This window comes from Sinocyclocheilus anshuiensis, unplaced genomic scaffold (assembly GCF_001515605.1).
Source record: "Sinocyclocheilus anshuiensis isolate Anshui unplaced genomic scaffold, SAMN03320099.WGS_v1.1 scaffold928, whole genome shotgun sequence".
Lineage (NCBI taxonomy): Eukaryota > Metazoa > Chordata > Actinopteri > Cypriniformes > Cyprinidae > Sinocyclocheilus > Sinocyclocheilus anshuiensis.
Window position 1 is genome coordinate 639,659 of NW_015552531.1, and position 15,253 is coordinate 654,911.

At 39.5% G+C, this 15,253-nt stretch overlaps 2 protein-coding genes across 10 annotated transcripts in view; both read right to left on the bottom strand.

Moving 5' to 3' along the window:
* The window catches only part of LOC107663605 (zinc finger BED domain-containing protein 1-like), a 13,046-nt gene extending 10,967 nt beyond the window's left edge, over positions 1-2,079 (bottom strand). Inside the window, exon 1 of the mRNA XM_016453843.1 lies at positions 2,042-2,079. Coding sequence (XP_016309329.1) covers positions 2,042-2,079 — 38 coding nt within the window. The remainder of the gene's footprint in view (positions 1-2,041) is intronic.
* LOC107663695 (activated CDC42 kinase 1-like) lies at positions 1,693-14,999 on the bottom strand. 9 transcript variants are annotated; one of them, XM_016453984.1, is made up of 17 exons: positions 14,921-14,991; positions 13,210-13,369; positions 10,490-10,667; positions 10,147-10,226; positions 8,258-8,485; positions 8,014-8,166; positions 7,543-7,820; positions 7,339-7,465; positions 7,109-7,255; positions 6,875-6,969; positions 6,264-6,458; positions 5,682-5,773; positions 5,513-5,557; positions 4,047-5,428; positions 3,516-3,611; positions 3,299-3,426; positions 1,693-3,048 (listed from the first exon to the last, which is right to left on the bottom strand). In XM_016453984.1, the coding sequence occupies exons 3-17, from the start codon at positions 10,650-10,652 to the stop codon at positions 3,042-3,044; spliced, it is 3,216 nt and encodes a 1,071-aa protein (XP_016309470.1). In that variant the 5' UTR covers positions 10,653-10,667; positions 13,210-13,369; positions 14,921-14,991; the 3' UTR covers positions 1,693-3,041. The 9 variants fall into 9 exon arrangements, with proteins under 9 accessions (XP_016309470.1, XP_016309472.1, XP_016309468.1 ...); XM_016453986.1 differs by lacking the exon at positions 13,210-13,369 and having other exon boundaries at positions 14,921-14,999; XM_016453982.1 differs by lacking the exons at positions 13,210-13,369; positions 14,921-14,991 and adding an exon at positions 10,845-11,415 and having other exon boundaries at positions 8,258-8,464; positions 10,147-10,217.
* Positions 15,000-15,253: the final 254 nt, after the last annotated feature.

A 15,253-nucleotide genomic window follows, 5' to 3' on the forward strand; every position in this document is an offset into this window, starting at 1 on the left:
TGTTGAATACTACTGTAAGGTTAACCCTGCCTGGTTTACATGTTTGAAAATGATTAACAGTTTAAAACATTAAAAATGTTGAAAAGTAATAAAAAAGTAATCAAATGTAATCAGTTACATTACTTTAATAAAGTAATTGAAAAGTTACACTACTTATTACATTTTAAGTAGGGTAACTTGTAATCTGTAACCTATTACATTTCCAAAGTAACCTTCCCAACACTGGTAATGCATATAAAGTAAGATTTTTTTTTCTACCAGAAATGTTTCTCGCACTGGGGTTATTTGTTAAGCCTGATCTAGATGTGCTATTAGTGTAATGGAAAATAAATTCATGACTCGAGAGTCTGGGGAGTATGAAATATAAAATGAGTAACTTCGAAAGCAAAGAAATGTTTAATTCTTTAGCATAATAGACCAATTTAGAGTAGACGTCACAGTTACGTCACTTGCAGCTGCGCGCGCATAGTGGTTGCAGAAAAACACTGGGAACAAGTGGAGGTAAATGGGTAAAATCCATGGAATAAAAGAAAAAAAAAATGTTTGAGGCTCCGCCCACAAAAACGTCACACCTGTTTCGGATCTGTAAGAGTATCGCACTCTCTAACGTCAAATTCGTTGAATAACTGCTTATCGCTGGGTGACAAGCTCTTGTAACATGCGGAGAACATTTTGAAAATGACATCTAATCAATATAATTTATAATCTTTTTAAACCTAACTATTTTGTACCGTATCCGTGAAATTCTCTAACTGTAAAGGCTATCTCTCCCGGGTTTTCTGCAACCATGATGCGCGCGCATCCTGAATGTTTACAAACCGATAATTGGTCTATACTGACATCTAATGGTGGATTAGAGGAATAGGTCTAAAGGTTTAGAGAAATCGTCAAATATTCAATATTCAGATATTTTCTGATGACTTGTAAACCAACATAACAAATAATAAAATAATACATTTTAGAAAATAAATAAAAGTTCAATCATTTGAACTTCATTTCAATATTCAATTATTTATTTTTTATTCTCAGAAGGATATTTATATTCTTTAGACACCTCCAGGGCCTGTCTGTCAATTCTGGCATGGTGTAGATGTTCTGTAAGGCTTGTAATGACTCATAGAAATGTATGGTGCACATCCTCTTCAAAGCTTAGTGGTCCCCATGGCACAGCGGGTCCCTACTTCCAGCTCTACTTCCAGGCTCAATGAGCCCTGCTTGATTTAATAAGGATTTTACATTCTTCTCAGTTTTTGATGTTGAATTGCCGCCATAATTGTTTAAACTCAAAAAGGCTGGTGAAATAATGAAAATCCAATCACAGCAGTTTTAAACACTTACTTTATACAAAAATACAGATAGATAACTATACAACAAACATTTATAAAGCTTTTACAGTAAGCCCAGCATTCTGCCATTCACTTCATAAAAAGTGGGATGCAACCTACATGAGGTGAGCACTGACACAGGCTATATTCCAAAAAATGATTTGCAACAGCAATTGCATAGACATGAACACAAAACCAGTGCAGGTAAAATATAACTAGAATACTGAACATCTGGACAAGAGGCAGATAAAATCACAAGCACAGAGCAGAAGCCTCAAATTGTTTAGCCAGACGTCTGTGTGTGATTGATGTAATGTGTGTGACATACGGTTCTAACAGAAGAAAAATGCACATGAAAAAAAAACTGTTACTCAGTTCCATTCATGTAACAGATAAGGTCATTTCATTAATACAGACTTCCCATCTTCACACAGAGACTAAATTAAGTTTCTGTGATATATGAACCTGAGCAAAATCGCAAAATGCGTAATGGAGTTAAGTTCCACTTACTTAAAAGTAAGTATCACAGCTAAATCAGCAACTGAGAACAAATGACATTTCATGACATTATGTCTTAAGTGGTCCTGTGATGAAAAAGACAATGAAGACCAACAAACTAACAAGGAATTTAATAAATTAATAATACAGTAGGTGCATTTATAAGTGTATTGTCTGCAGTCATCATGGCACATGAAAATGGGTTTCTTCTAACATACATCTGGCTACACAAGTCTTCGACGTATCTCGTCCTCATCCCAGCTTATTTTGGTCAAGAGACCATCCTGAGGCCATCTAAAAAATTATTTAAAAATATAACCAACCGTGGGTGATCTGAGGCTGCGACTAATTTTAACACCACTGAATAGTATTAAATGAATGAAAAACTAGTAAATGCTTAAATAAGCAAGAACAAGGTATGTGAACTGCATGCAACATCATGTATGAGAGTTAACAGATGTATGAGCATTATGCATAAATAGGAGTGTAAAGGTGCGGTCACATTAGCGAAGTTTCTGTGAAATTCACGCAGAAGCCACTTTCACACCAAGCAGCTTTCTGTTGGTCATTTGCAAGTGACCAACTTGAACCCACTGTGAAATCTGTGTGAGGAAATCTTTGCAAAATGTCTGGTCATGTGGATTCCTATTGAAATTACAGATTTCGCCAGTGAAAATTTGCTGAACAACTGTAAATGTGACAACACCTTAATGGTAAATACATCCATTCAAAAGCTTATTGTGTCTCTACAGTATACCCTGCAATGTCTTAACATAAAATCAGTGGCAAAGTAACCATTACAACTCACGTCACTCAATTAATATTCATTAGCTGTGCTGATAAGATTCACATTATGTCTCCAATTTTCAGATCATCCCTATGCCGCTGCAAAAAATATTCTGAATAAATAAACTACAAACATTTCACTGGCTGAATGCTGAAAAGTCACATATGATACAGTGAAAAGCAAACCTTTCTCTATTTTAAAACTTATATAAAACACAGTCTGATGTACATGGTTCAACTGTTCACATTGCACTGTTGTACTTCAAGTAAGTGAATTTTGCATTTGTCTTGCATTGATTATAAGAAATAAAGCAATGATTATTCAAATGACCTGCAAATATCTACTGGTCCACAGTCAATGAGCTGTAAATGAAACTCAATTCTCATTAGCTGCAGTGGAATGGAGATTAGCTGTTCTTCTACTTCCAGCCATTAGAACCTGACAAATCAGAGAGATATCAATGAGATGATGAATAATGTATAGTGCATTCTTTCTTTCTTTTTTCTGCATAACACAAAATAAATTTGAAGAATGATTGATTTTCATTGTACGAACAAAAAACACAGACATATTTAAAATGTTATGTTCCACAGAAGAAAAAAGTCATAAGGGTTTGGAATGGCATGAGGTAAATGGTGACAGAATTTGAATTTTTGATTGAACAATCCATTTAATCATCATTTTCTACCTATGTCTAGATGGACCGTAGAAGTCCAGCATTTGGGTGCTGGCTTGCTCCAGATTCCAGCTACATCTCTCCAGAGCTTCCACACATTCAGGCCGAGCCTTCAAACCCAGTCGAAACAACTGCTCCACCTACATCAGGAATCAATATATATGTAAATGCTCTTTTATTATCTAAGAGTATTTCCCTCTTTTGAGTCCGAAATGAAGCACACAGATACCTTAAGATATTTCACGGCCTCCTGAGCATTCCAGCCATGTGTCTGAAGGGCCGTTTGACACTCCTCTACAGTCACTCCATGTACTGCCTCCTGCACCTACAGAAACACCCAATCAGTCATCTTCGAATACCATGACATCATGGATTTCTATATTGCCTAAAATATCTAGGTTTTGGCTTTGTTTGCGTGTGCAGACCGATCGGTGTATGACATCAAAGTACCATACAGACGGTTATGCTTTCAAAACGCTCTCGAGGTACTTTGATGTCAAACACCGATCGGTCTGAGCTGCTTTTAAGTCGAACACACCTAATATGTACGCGTAATTGCATCGCTTTGACCGTAGATCCCACCTTCTCACACGCCATGATTGGTCCATTATGTACAATGCTTGCATGTTATTGGTCAAACTACTTTTCGATCATTACCTTCAGCAAGCATGAAAACAGGAAAACAAAGCCAAAACAAATCCTGGCCAGGACGCGTCCGGGAAAAATGGCACGTATGGTCACCCTATGATAAGCTGCTTACTTGTTGGAGTGTGACACGGTTGTAGGCACCTGCTTGGGTGCTGCTCGGCCAGGCCAGACGACTGGAGGTCCGGCTGTTGGATGTCCCACTGGTGTGGCTGGGCGAAGTGTTGGGCTTGTTAACTTGCTGTTGAACCATGGGTCTCACAGTGGCCATATTTGTAGTTTTTTTCTCCGCATTTCCCTCAGAGTCCTTTAAGAACCTGTCATACTTGTCCAGGTATGCTGGTTTCTCAGGTAGCAAGTAGTAATGAGTGCTGCTGGCCTTCACGCCACCGTACACGATAGGAACGATGCATGGACTCTTGGCTGGAGTCTGGGCCACTTCAGTAGAGCCGTACTGAGAACTTGTAGTGGTGGCCGTGGATGTAGAAGACATGGCAGAGGAGCTGGATGGTGCGGAAGAATATGACGACGGGGACAGGCAGGAACCCAATGATCCAACACAACAGAGGCTGGATCTTTGCTGAGGGGAGCCACCTTGCGGCGCCATGGGGCTTGGTGCCCGAGAGTTGGGTTGAGATAGAGCATGATCCCTCGGGGGTATTTGAGGCGGACATCGGCTCCCGTCTTCATTGTCTCCAAGGGAAACTGACAATCTGCTGCCGTATATCCCTGCCCGCTTAGAGGGCCGCATGGGTGGGATGGGGATTCTTGGAGGGATTTGAGGCTTGTCCTCATAGGAGGACGGTAGGATGATCTGGCGGTGTGGGGCGAGAGCTGAAGGAGTCGGGAGGGGTGAAGAAGGGAGGGAACGTCCAGTCGGAGGGACCCGAAGCTTCACCATCACCTCCCTTTGTAGCTCCTTGAAGATGTCTGCTGATTGTGAAAAGGAGTGGGTTTCCTCAGCATGCTTGGTTGGTAGAAAGAGATTGTCCTCCACGTTGTGTTTACTATCAATTTTAACATCATCTTCTGATTGTGTCTGTTCAGATATAGTGTCTTCCTGTGACACAGATGCATTTATGGAGCTCACTTCCATGTCTTCTTGCTCTGCACACTCCACGGCCACATCGTCGTAGGCCGGAAGAGGAGGCAGGGGCCACATGTCCCAATCCACCACTGGAGTAGGGTGCATGGGGTTAGGCAGCGCTCGATTGGGGCTCTGCGGCGGCGCCATATCCAAGATGGAAGCAGCGTAGGATGCAGGTGGCTTCGCTGTGCTGGGATTGGGGGTCTCGGTAATGGGGGAGGGTGATGTAGAGCTGAAGCTATCATCTCCAAAGTCAATGAGCGAGACTTCGCTAAGGCGGTCACTCAGACTAGTGCTTTCCCAAGGGCGGAGACGCAAACCCAGGTATGTGGGAGTCTTAAGAGAGAGCTTCTTCACACCTGTCACTATCAAATCATCATCGTCATCCAGCACAGAGTCATAAAATGGTTCTGGAAACAAGCCATCAGGCAAAATTTTAGGAAATTTGTTTTTGTCATGCAGTGATTGCAGTGAAGAAGAGAAATGGTTCTTACTCTTAAGAAGAACGGCTGGTTTAGGAGGTCTAGGAGGAGGTTGTTCTGACACAACAGTTAAAGCAGAAAAGATCAGAAATGAAAAAAGATAAGCAGAGCAAAAGAGAGAAGTGGTGAATCTGAAGAAGAACAGAAGAGCCCAATTCAACAAGATCAAGTGATTGCTTACTTTTAGCCCGGTTTGGAAGTTTAGTGGGCTTGGCTGCATTTAAATCCATCCCAAGAACATCTGGTGGATCCATGGGATTACCAAGGTACAGACTGAACACAAAGCACACTGGGTAAATAACAAAATCCACCTCTACATATTTTCACAAGATACAGTTGTCTAGTGGTTCTCAACAAGGGGGCCAGGGCCCACTGGGGGACTTCTAATCTAAATTAAAATGCTAATAAACATAAAATCAAGATGGAAAGTAAAAATGATTTCTTACATAATATAATAAAAATTATAAAACAAAAAATAAGATAAAATATTTTTCCCCTCAATAATTGTTGTTTTTAGTCCTTGAAACATTTGAAATCACAAAATGAATCATAGTTAATTAATATATCAAAACTTCCAGCGAATAAAAAATACTGTGTTGGACAACAGGGGACTGAGTCAAAAAGGTTGAGAATTGCTAGTTTAGAATAATATATTGGTGCTCTCTAGTGGTGAACACAAGTAAAGCAATCTGTTCCCTGAGAGATCAAAATTCCATAGAGTCGGTTAACAAGAGGTCACTCGTAAAAGGTCATGGTATCTTACTCATCAATCTTGTCAGGGGCACCCCAGCTACGGTGTGGGTCTATGTCTCCATGGCCTGTGTGGATGAAACTGTGCTTGAGAGGTCGGCTGATGTCGTGAGCAGACAAACCAGCCACAGAAGTCACCACATTCCTCGGGAACTGTCCTACCTTCAGGGTCTGTCTGTTCTGACCCCTCCACCAGTAGTTCTCTGCTCTGCAGCACAGAAAAACGGGTTTAAAAGTAGATTTAAAAACTTGATTTTTTAAAAGATGGCTGCATTCATGTAAATAGCATAAACGGTGCCAGACACCTACACATCGAAGTTTATTACTTTAAGGGGTTAGGAATTCATTAACAGCATCACAAATAATTTAATTTATAAAGGCAGCCAAATAATTTAATTTATTTAAATAACTGCAATTAATCTTATGATGATTTTTATTATCACATTTTTTTAAAGTGTTACAAGTTTTTGAGTTAATATGAATTTTTATTAACTTACATTAACATTACATTAGCTTATGTTGACATTCTTTAAAAACATTTTCCTTTCCTGGATTGTAGGTTGACTGCGACCACATGACACATCCACACCTAACACCAAACAAAGTGACAAAATATGTCCTCACCTTCCCTCAATTATGGTGATGATGTCGTTAGCATGAATTTTAAGTTTGTCTAGCTCATGAAAGTCCTGCAGTGCCCTCATGTCAGTGGGCATTGTCTATAAGCAAATTAGAAAGATTTCATTGATTAAAACAACCTATAATTATTTTGACATTCTTGTTTACATGCAAGACCTTGACACAAGGACAATCTCTTCATTATATTCACCCTCTGCTGTTACTATCTAAGACTTTTACCTCCACAAGGAAGTCCCTGAGGGACACAAATGTTGGCCTGTCCTCAGGTTTGGGCGACCAGCACTGCAGCATGACATTATAAATATCCTGTGGACAATCCTCTGGTTTGATCAGCCTCTCTCCTTCCCTATCGATCTTATGGAGAATCTATACAGAAGGACATACATACAAATGTCACACAAACTTTACTTACAGAAAAATAGATTTCAGGGTCAGGTATGAGAGTATACCTGGCTACCATTGAGTCCAACCCAAGGTTCCTGCCCATGAGTGAACATTTCCCACAATGTTACTCCAAACATCCAAGTATCACTGGCATGGGAGAAGGTTCGGGTCTTTAGGCTTTCTGGAGCACACCTGGCAAAGCACAGAGCATGTTGATATGAGCTCAGGGAATTAATAATAAGTAGAAGTTGGTATATTACTCGTCTCACCAGGCAAAAGGGACTTTGTGATGCTCCTGCATCACATAATGATCATCGTTTTTAGGCAAGGCCCTCATTAGGCCGAAGTCACCAATTTTGATGAGGTCGTTGGAGGCTAAAAGGATGTTGCGTGCAGCCAGGTCTCTGTGAATGAATCGTCGGGACTCCAGGTACGCCATGCCACAGGCGATCTGAACGGTGTAATGGCACAGTACTGATATCAAAATATGACCCTGACGCTTCCTCAAGCGGTCTAACAAAGAACCCAATGGGGCAAGTTCTGTCACCTAAAACACAAAAAAGATGGACAAAGTGCTTTAAAAAGTTCACACAAAAGGAACATCATTTACACTAGTGTTCAAAAGTTTGGAGTCTGTAAAATGTTGTTTCTGAAAGAAGTTCTTGGAAAAAAGTGGTTTAGTTGTATTTTAAACATGTTTTTGCAGTTTTTGCAGTAGTAATTCAATTATCAGTCCTCACCATCTTCATGGGGTGTGTGAGGACAACACCATAGAGATGAATGAGATTGTGGTGGTCCAGGGAATGCATGGCATTAACCTCCCTTATGAAGTCATCTAAACCTTCATCCTGTTCCAACAGGTCTGTCTTCAGGCACTTCACAGCCACACTCAGCTACAGCACAGGAAGAAACGCTATCTATTATATTATTTTGCATATGGATAGCTCACCATTACTATAGTCACTTATTTTCCTCTTTTCTTACCACTCTTCCAGACGGGGCCTGCCATTCTCCACGTTTTACCACTCCAAAAGAGCCATCTCCCAGTTTCTCGTAGAGCGTGAGGTCTATTTCACTGATGATGCAGGTGAGATTGGCTGGCTGTCCATCTGGTTGAACTGAGGATGGGGATGAGCTGCGGGACACCCCTGAGGTCTGGGAATCCGAGTCAGACCGCTTCCCAGTGAACACCTGCTGGCCCAAGCACAGAGACTACGGCTGAGGGTGATTCCACCTGCCTCTGCCTTAAAGACGCAGTAGCTCCTCATACAGTAAAACATGCCATTTATAAACCTGGCCGACATCTATATGAAACTTAAATGCTCAAACGGCTTTGAAATCATCCTCTTGCATTTACCCGAATCACTTCAAGCTTGATCAGAATAAGGTCAAGAAGACATAGCTGATGTAAAATGCGAAAGGATTCTTGATCTTAAATAACCTAGTGTTGCCATTGTAGCACATCAAACGTTAATACTCTTCTGGGATGTTTATGTTAATGTTTAAGTTAATGAAATTCACATACAAAGATGTCTGCCTTTATGTGTAGGCAAAAGTTAAGAAATGGACATGGAGGGGAGACTCTGTAACACCACCTTTTGACAAAATCGAAATCAATTTTACCTACAATCTGTCACAACTTGGTTGTTAAAAGCACACAAATAAGAAGATGATGATTCAAAAGTCTTTAATAATCCACACTGAAGAGAATTCAAACAAGGCAGGCAAACTAAACTTAACCAAACAAGGGGAACTTAAATACACAGAGCCAACAAGGTTAATGATGAACACATGAACAGAATGACACAATCAACTCAGAAACCATGACAACTAAGCCTAGTTCACACTACATGACTTAAAACGTCGGCAGATCGCTGTACTGTTCAGACTACTTGACTTGCTGTCTGTCTTGAAGTTGTTGTGGTGTTCACACTACGCCAATGGTTCCCAACCCTGGTCCTTGAGGCACCCCAACACTGCACATTTTGCATGTCTCCTTTCTCTGATACACCAATTTCAGGTCTTAAAGTCTCTACTAATGAGCTGATGACCTGAATCAGGTGTGTTTGATTAAGGAGACGTGAAAAACGTACAGTGTTGGGGTGCCTCCAGGACCAGGGTTAGGAACCACTGCACTACGCGACACTACGTAAATGATCGGCAACAGGGAGTCGCACACTACACAAGCTGATAACAACTCTGTCACCCAATGACTCTACACGGTCCCCAAACCACGTTTTCTCATGAAAACACACACGAGAAGTTGAACGGGAATGACTCGAAACAATAAATGAAACAGGAGTTGTTTATTTGAAAATGAACATCGGGAAGAAATTAGTGCTGCAAGCTGTTTGCGTGATGATCTGTTCTGAAAAATTTTGCTCCATTTCTTGTCTCCAAAATTTTCTTAAAGCCATGCTGCTGCTGCTGTTTTTCTTCTTCTTCTGCTGACCTCAACCCATGCCTTGCTCTCTCATTGGCTGTAGCTCGTCGAGACACCTGACACCTCATGATGTCGAGTCGGCCGACTGGTCCAGATATTTAGCATGCTAGATATTCACATCAGCGAGCCACTATGATGCATAGTTGAGTAGTTAACACATAAAGATTGCCGAGTGCTGATCACCCGCTGATTTTCCCCCGATCACAGCCTGACCTGTCGGCGAGCTCGTTAACTTGCAAATCGGGCTTAAATCGGGCTTAAAATCCTGTAGTGTGAACTAGGCATAAGGATGGGTAGGAACTAGAACAAAGGAAAAAGGAAACTGAATAGAAACAAACTAAAAGTCCATGAAAATGAAACTAGATGAAACCCTTGAATATCTGTTACACAATCAGTCATTTTGGCACTTTTAATTTCAGGATCCACATACCTTGCTCATCCATGACTTCCTTTTGCACATGGCCCTTCTCCTTTTCACTGCCTCCCACAGCCGTCTCTGACCTGCACAGCCAGAGAAAGAAGAAAAAACACCAGAAGGTCTAAATATAATAAATATGTCCAATATATAATGTATAATAAATTGTACTATAATATTCACCTAAACTTTTTATATTATATTATTATACAGTCAAAATAAATAAATCAAAATATAAGGCCAAATAAATACAAACACATAAACAATTATTAATAATAAAAAAATTATAAATAAATAAATGTATTCTTCCAAAATTCAAAACTCTTCGCACACTTAAAACACATGCAACTCCACTCACCTGGTCGGCCCATGCCAATCTTTTCAAGGTCCTCATTTTTGACATAGTCAAAGTGTGAGAGACGTGTGACATTGAGCTCATCACGAATCCGCATAAAGTACTGCTGGAGCTGCACGTCAGTGAGCAGCTCCATGAGCCACTCCGTTCCCTCTTCAGACTGCATGTCTCCACCGTCCGGCTGCACACACATTACATAAGACTTATTGTTTTAAGAATAAACAATCTTATCCTCCACAGTTCTGCTTCTCAACCTATCTAATTTTAAGGATATTTAGACATTTTTACTAGAAAACAAGACAAAAATACAGTTTTTTTTCTTTGCTGTGTAGAGAAAACATTAAACCTCATCTTTTACCTCATCTTTTACATTATAGTGCCGCTGGTAGTCTGAGACCGCCGCCATTTCTACGTGGAAAGCAGTGCTTTCAGGCAGCGTGTGTATGAGTAAACCGCACTCCCTCGGGGTGTGTCCTGTTTTCACAGTAAACTGTCGAGCGTCTCTAATCTGTGAGATATATTTGTTGGATTCTTCTTCATCCCATCAGCTGCTACAAAAGCTCTCTCTTTTATAAGCTAAAGTCAAGAATAAAGTGTGTAATCTGATTCCTCTACGAAACAATAGTTGCAGTCTCATGAGAAACTGGGTCTTCTGCTGCAAAACCTCTGCCCAGCCTCCAGAGAATTAGTGTGAAAGATTATTCCCACCCTTTTGGATGAATGAATCAGTGCACACAGTGCCTTAAATCCAGTTAATTGCAGCCCTGTCTTGTCTTCCAAACATGTCAGCATCCATCCTCTGTCTCATCTCCTTTAGTCTCCACTCCTTGTCAGATGAATAAAAAGGTCACAGCTTCTTAATGGTAAGGCATTTCCATCCATTATAAGAGCCTTTTCCAGGAGCAGCATTTTGCTCTCTCTTGATGAGTCACTGCGAGCTGCAGTACGAGTGCAGCAGACCTCAAACACAATCCTTAAAAGCAGTATTGCTGTATAAAACTGAATGTGCTCTAAGTGCTCAATATCCCACTGCTTAACCTCGCACACCAAAAAAAAAAAAAAGTGTTATATTGATATATGGATGGATGGACGGACAGATAGAGATGACTGTTAGATAGATAGATAGACAGATAGACAGACAGACAGATAGACAGACAGATAGATAGATAGATAGATAGATAGATAGAGTAGTTTTTGTAGATTATGTAGTTCTGCAATGATTTAACATAAATATGCTCAGATATTATAAAGAATTAGCTGACTGTCCGTGTCCAATCAGAACCAAGTATATTCCAGAGAGCCGTATAATATATAGACAAAGAGGGTATCAAAACATCATTGATTGTTTTGGGGAAATGTATTGGGCCGGTTGTACCAGCTGTACGCAAGTTACAACTTAGCCTAGTTTTGCAGCAAATGGGCCCCAAGTTACAACTTACGCACTACTAAATATTTTTCCGTTGCACCATTACACTTGAAGCGTAACTCTACGTATAAACTAAATATTTATGAAAGCGTCCGGTCAGGAGTAACGGTTGGAATAAAATAGCAGACTGAGTGAACTGCATCAATATGCGCTTCTTTTACCAGACAACATTCAATCCTTTATGATGCTGCTGACATTTACACTCACGTACATATTAAGAGAGAGAACAATATGTGAATGTGTTTTTTTAGCGCTTCTTCAACATCCCATCTACAGCACGCCAGTGTGCTTCAGTCCGTGTTGCGCATGTCAAATGAAATCAGCCATAATAAATAAAGGCATTTCTTTTTTTTTTTTCTTTCAGTATTTATTGATACTTATTCATTTCAATTACAGTTTCTGAATATTATTTACATATAAAAATAGCTTACCAATAGGCTAATATTATTCATGATTAAGTAGTATAATTTTTAATGGAAACTTATTTTTACCATTAGTTGTGTGAGGCAAAAGAAGTTAGAATGAAGGATAAATTGAAATTCACAGCATTTAATAAACAAGTTCTGCTCACGTATTTGAAGGCTTCTATTGGGTAATTTAGAGTAAACGACTTCATATTATGCGACTACGCATTACTTTACCAAGAGCTTTCGAACTACTAGCTACGTGCTGCCTTACGAACAACTGGTGCAACCGAATAATGTATAGATTTAGTTACAAACTAACTAGTAGTTATTAAGCCTCTTGTGTGGACTTTACGTTCTAATTTAAGTAAGAACTTATTACGAATGGCTGGTGCAACCTCACACAGGACATGATGACCCATTCACTACTGATGAATTATGCAGCCTCCCATGTGAGTAAGAGACAGCATTTCCAACACCGAGAATTAAAACCGCCCCCAGATGTACATAAACATATTTATTCACACTTTCTCACTAAACACCTAACTATCAGAAACCACCCGCTGAGTGTGATGGCAGCAAGTCGTAACTATGACAATGATGCAGTAACCCTTGGCAACTAGAGCATGACTAAGAGCAGACAGAATGCCACATGGCATCTCTTTCCCTTTTAGAGATCCCCTACGCACATGAGGACTTCCAATATAGGACACAGTTGTAGGTGGCAGGGTGGGTGCATGTATACCCTTTGAAACTCTGATACTGTTAGATAAGATATGTGACAGACTCACACTGGCCTCATAAGAGCCTCATATAAGTTTAGAGAACTAAATATAGCCTTGCTTATTGACCCATCTAGGCATTAATGGTAAAGTGCTATCCAGCGGTCTTACCAAGTTTTAGGTCAGTCCTGAGGTCTTCAGAAAATGTCCACTAAATACAAGCTGATGTCAGGGACTGTCCTCCTGTGGTCCAGTGTTTGACAAGGCCATGGCAGGCAAATATGAGCCAAATCAAAGTCAACTTCTGACTGGTCAACATCAAACTGCAAAACTGCGGAGATGAATGAACATAGAAGGAGTTGAGCTTTGATAACCTTGTTACAATGTGTCTTTACAAACATTTGACATCACTGCAGAGATTCACACATATGTACGTAGGAGGATGATCATGAATCATATAAACATAATCCGTTGAATCATCATCTTTTGAATCGAGTGACTGCTGCCCTGATTATACAAAGAGCATATACTATAGCAATCAAGACCAAGCTGTGAAGAAGCATTTCATTGGTCGAGCCAACTGAACACACCCCCGTCACTAAAGGAGTCAAATGTTTTGAATCTGAATTAGATGCAAATCAAAGTTGAACTATTTTAACTGGGACGTCCCATTTGTTCATATCTATTGTGCTTTATTGTGATTCATGATGAAAACGCTTATGTTTCTGTAGTCTATTTGTACATTTGTAGGCATGCAAATTAATGCTGATTATTTGGGTTGCGAACGACTGTATTAATGAATCATACCCAAACCCCATGCTGGTGTAAATATAACCTTCATTGATTGAATCAGCATTTAAATCTGAATAAATATTTTCTGAGAACAGATTCAAAAGACTGAATCAATGTAAGGAATCTAAATCATTGTTAGTATCAATGATATATGTTTCTTCAAACATTTTGAATTAGTTTTTATTTCAGTATTTTCTGTTTTTATTTTATTTTTTGTTATATTTTTAGTAATTTTGTAGCGTTTTTTTTCTTAATTTTATTATTATTATTTTTTTATGTCTATAGGCTATAGTTTTAATTGATTTTATGTTTTGTTTTAGTTTTAATTATTTTAGTACATTAAACTAAATGGAAATAAGAAGTGCTGCTTTGGCAATTTAACAATTTAGTTTAAGTTTCAATTTTTTTTAAGTTGTGACCACACCAGCTGAATTATATATTAATACACCTGAGATAATGAGCTGGGGCTGTCACATGTGACCTGAATAATGAATAAATTACATTATTTATTAAACAATAGCGGTTTTTGCCATATTGCTGCTGGCTAGTGCTAAAGAACACCATTTACTATCTGGTTAGAACCGGGTACAGTACTGCCTCTCCCGACTTATTTCTTTTATTATAACATCATTACAATAAAATTAGCTTAGATCTACCAGAAATATTAATCAGAACAGATCCAAAAGGAAATATAAAAACGTATTGAGTTTCCCACCTGGATTTCAGGAACCACAATCACGTTTCGAGTCCGCTCGGGCCCATGCTGTCTAGATAGGCTGCTCGCTAGGTTTTGAGACACAGCCATTGTCTTCTTTATTTTCAGATACAGAATCGGACATAAATAACAAGCTAATTCAGACAAGCGTAAGTAACCACTCTATATGTAGATAGTCAAAAATTCAACCAAATGGGCATTAAAGGCCGGTGTTATCCGTACTGATCACAGGCTCTGTAGTGATACATTCATGATGGTTAGCGCAGCACAGTGATACCTGCATCGATTCCCGAACATTCAGTACCGCGGTCCGAGCTCACATTCATATTGTTTTGAGTAAGTGATATTTCAAACACAGTCAAATTATTTGTTTACCTCTTAAATTGTCATTTGAAAGAGCATTAGTTGCTCAGCGGTCATAATCCTTCTTCAGCCTCGGTACACAGATAGATCTCTCTCTTAAAGCGACAGGGCTTTTTTTTCACAGACGAGCGTGCGGAGGAGATAACGTTCTTAATGGGAATTTTGCATTGACTGTGGTTCTTAAATTAATCGAAATATTATTCGTGTAAATCTAAACATGTACATGTGAATTATAACATTATTTTGTCCATTGAAGCTTCTCTTCATGGTGACTACAGCATTAGTGGTAGTAGCCTGTGTAGCCGGTAATAGTAGTGGCACATTTTAAGGTAATTTACTTTAACA

Coding starts and splice junctions, on each gene's coding strand:
- LOC107663695 (XM_016453978.1), bottom strand. CDS start 10,892: ATGGCGGCGGTCTCAGACTACCAGCGGCACTATAATGTAAAAGATGAG. Junction 7,821..8,013: donor TCACACACCCCATGAAGATG/GTGAGGACTGAT, acceptor TTTGTGTTTTAG/GTGACAGAACTTGCCCCATT. Junction 6,459..6,874: donor ATCACCATAATTGAGGGAAG/GTGAGGACATAT, acceptor TCTGTGCTGCAG/AGCAGAGAACTACTGGTGGA.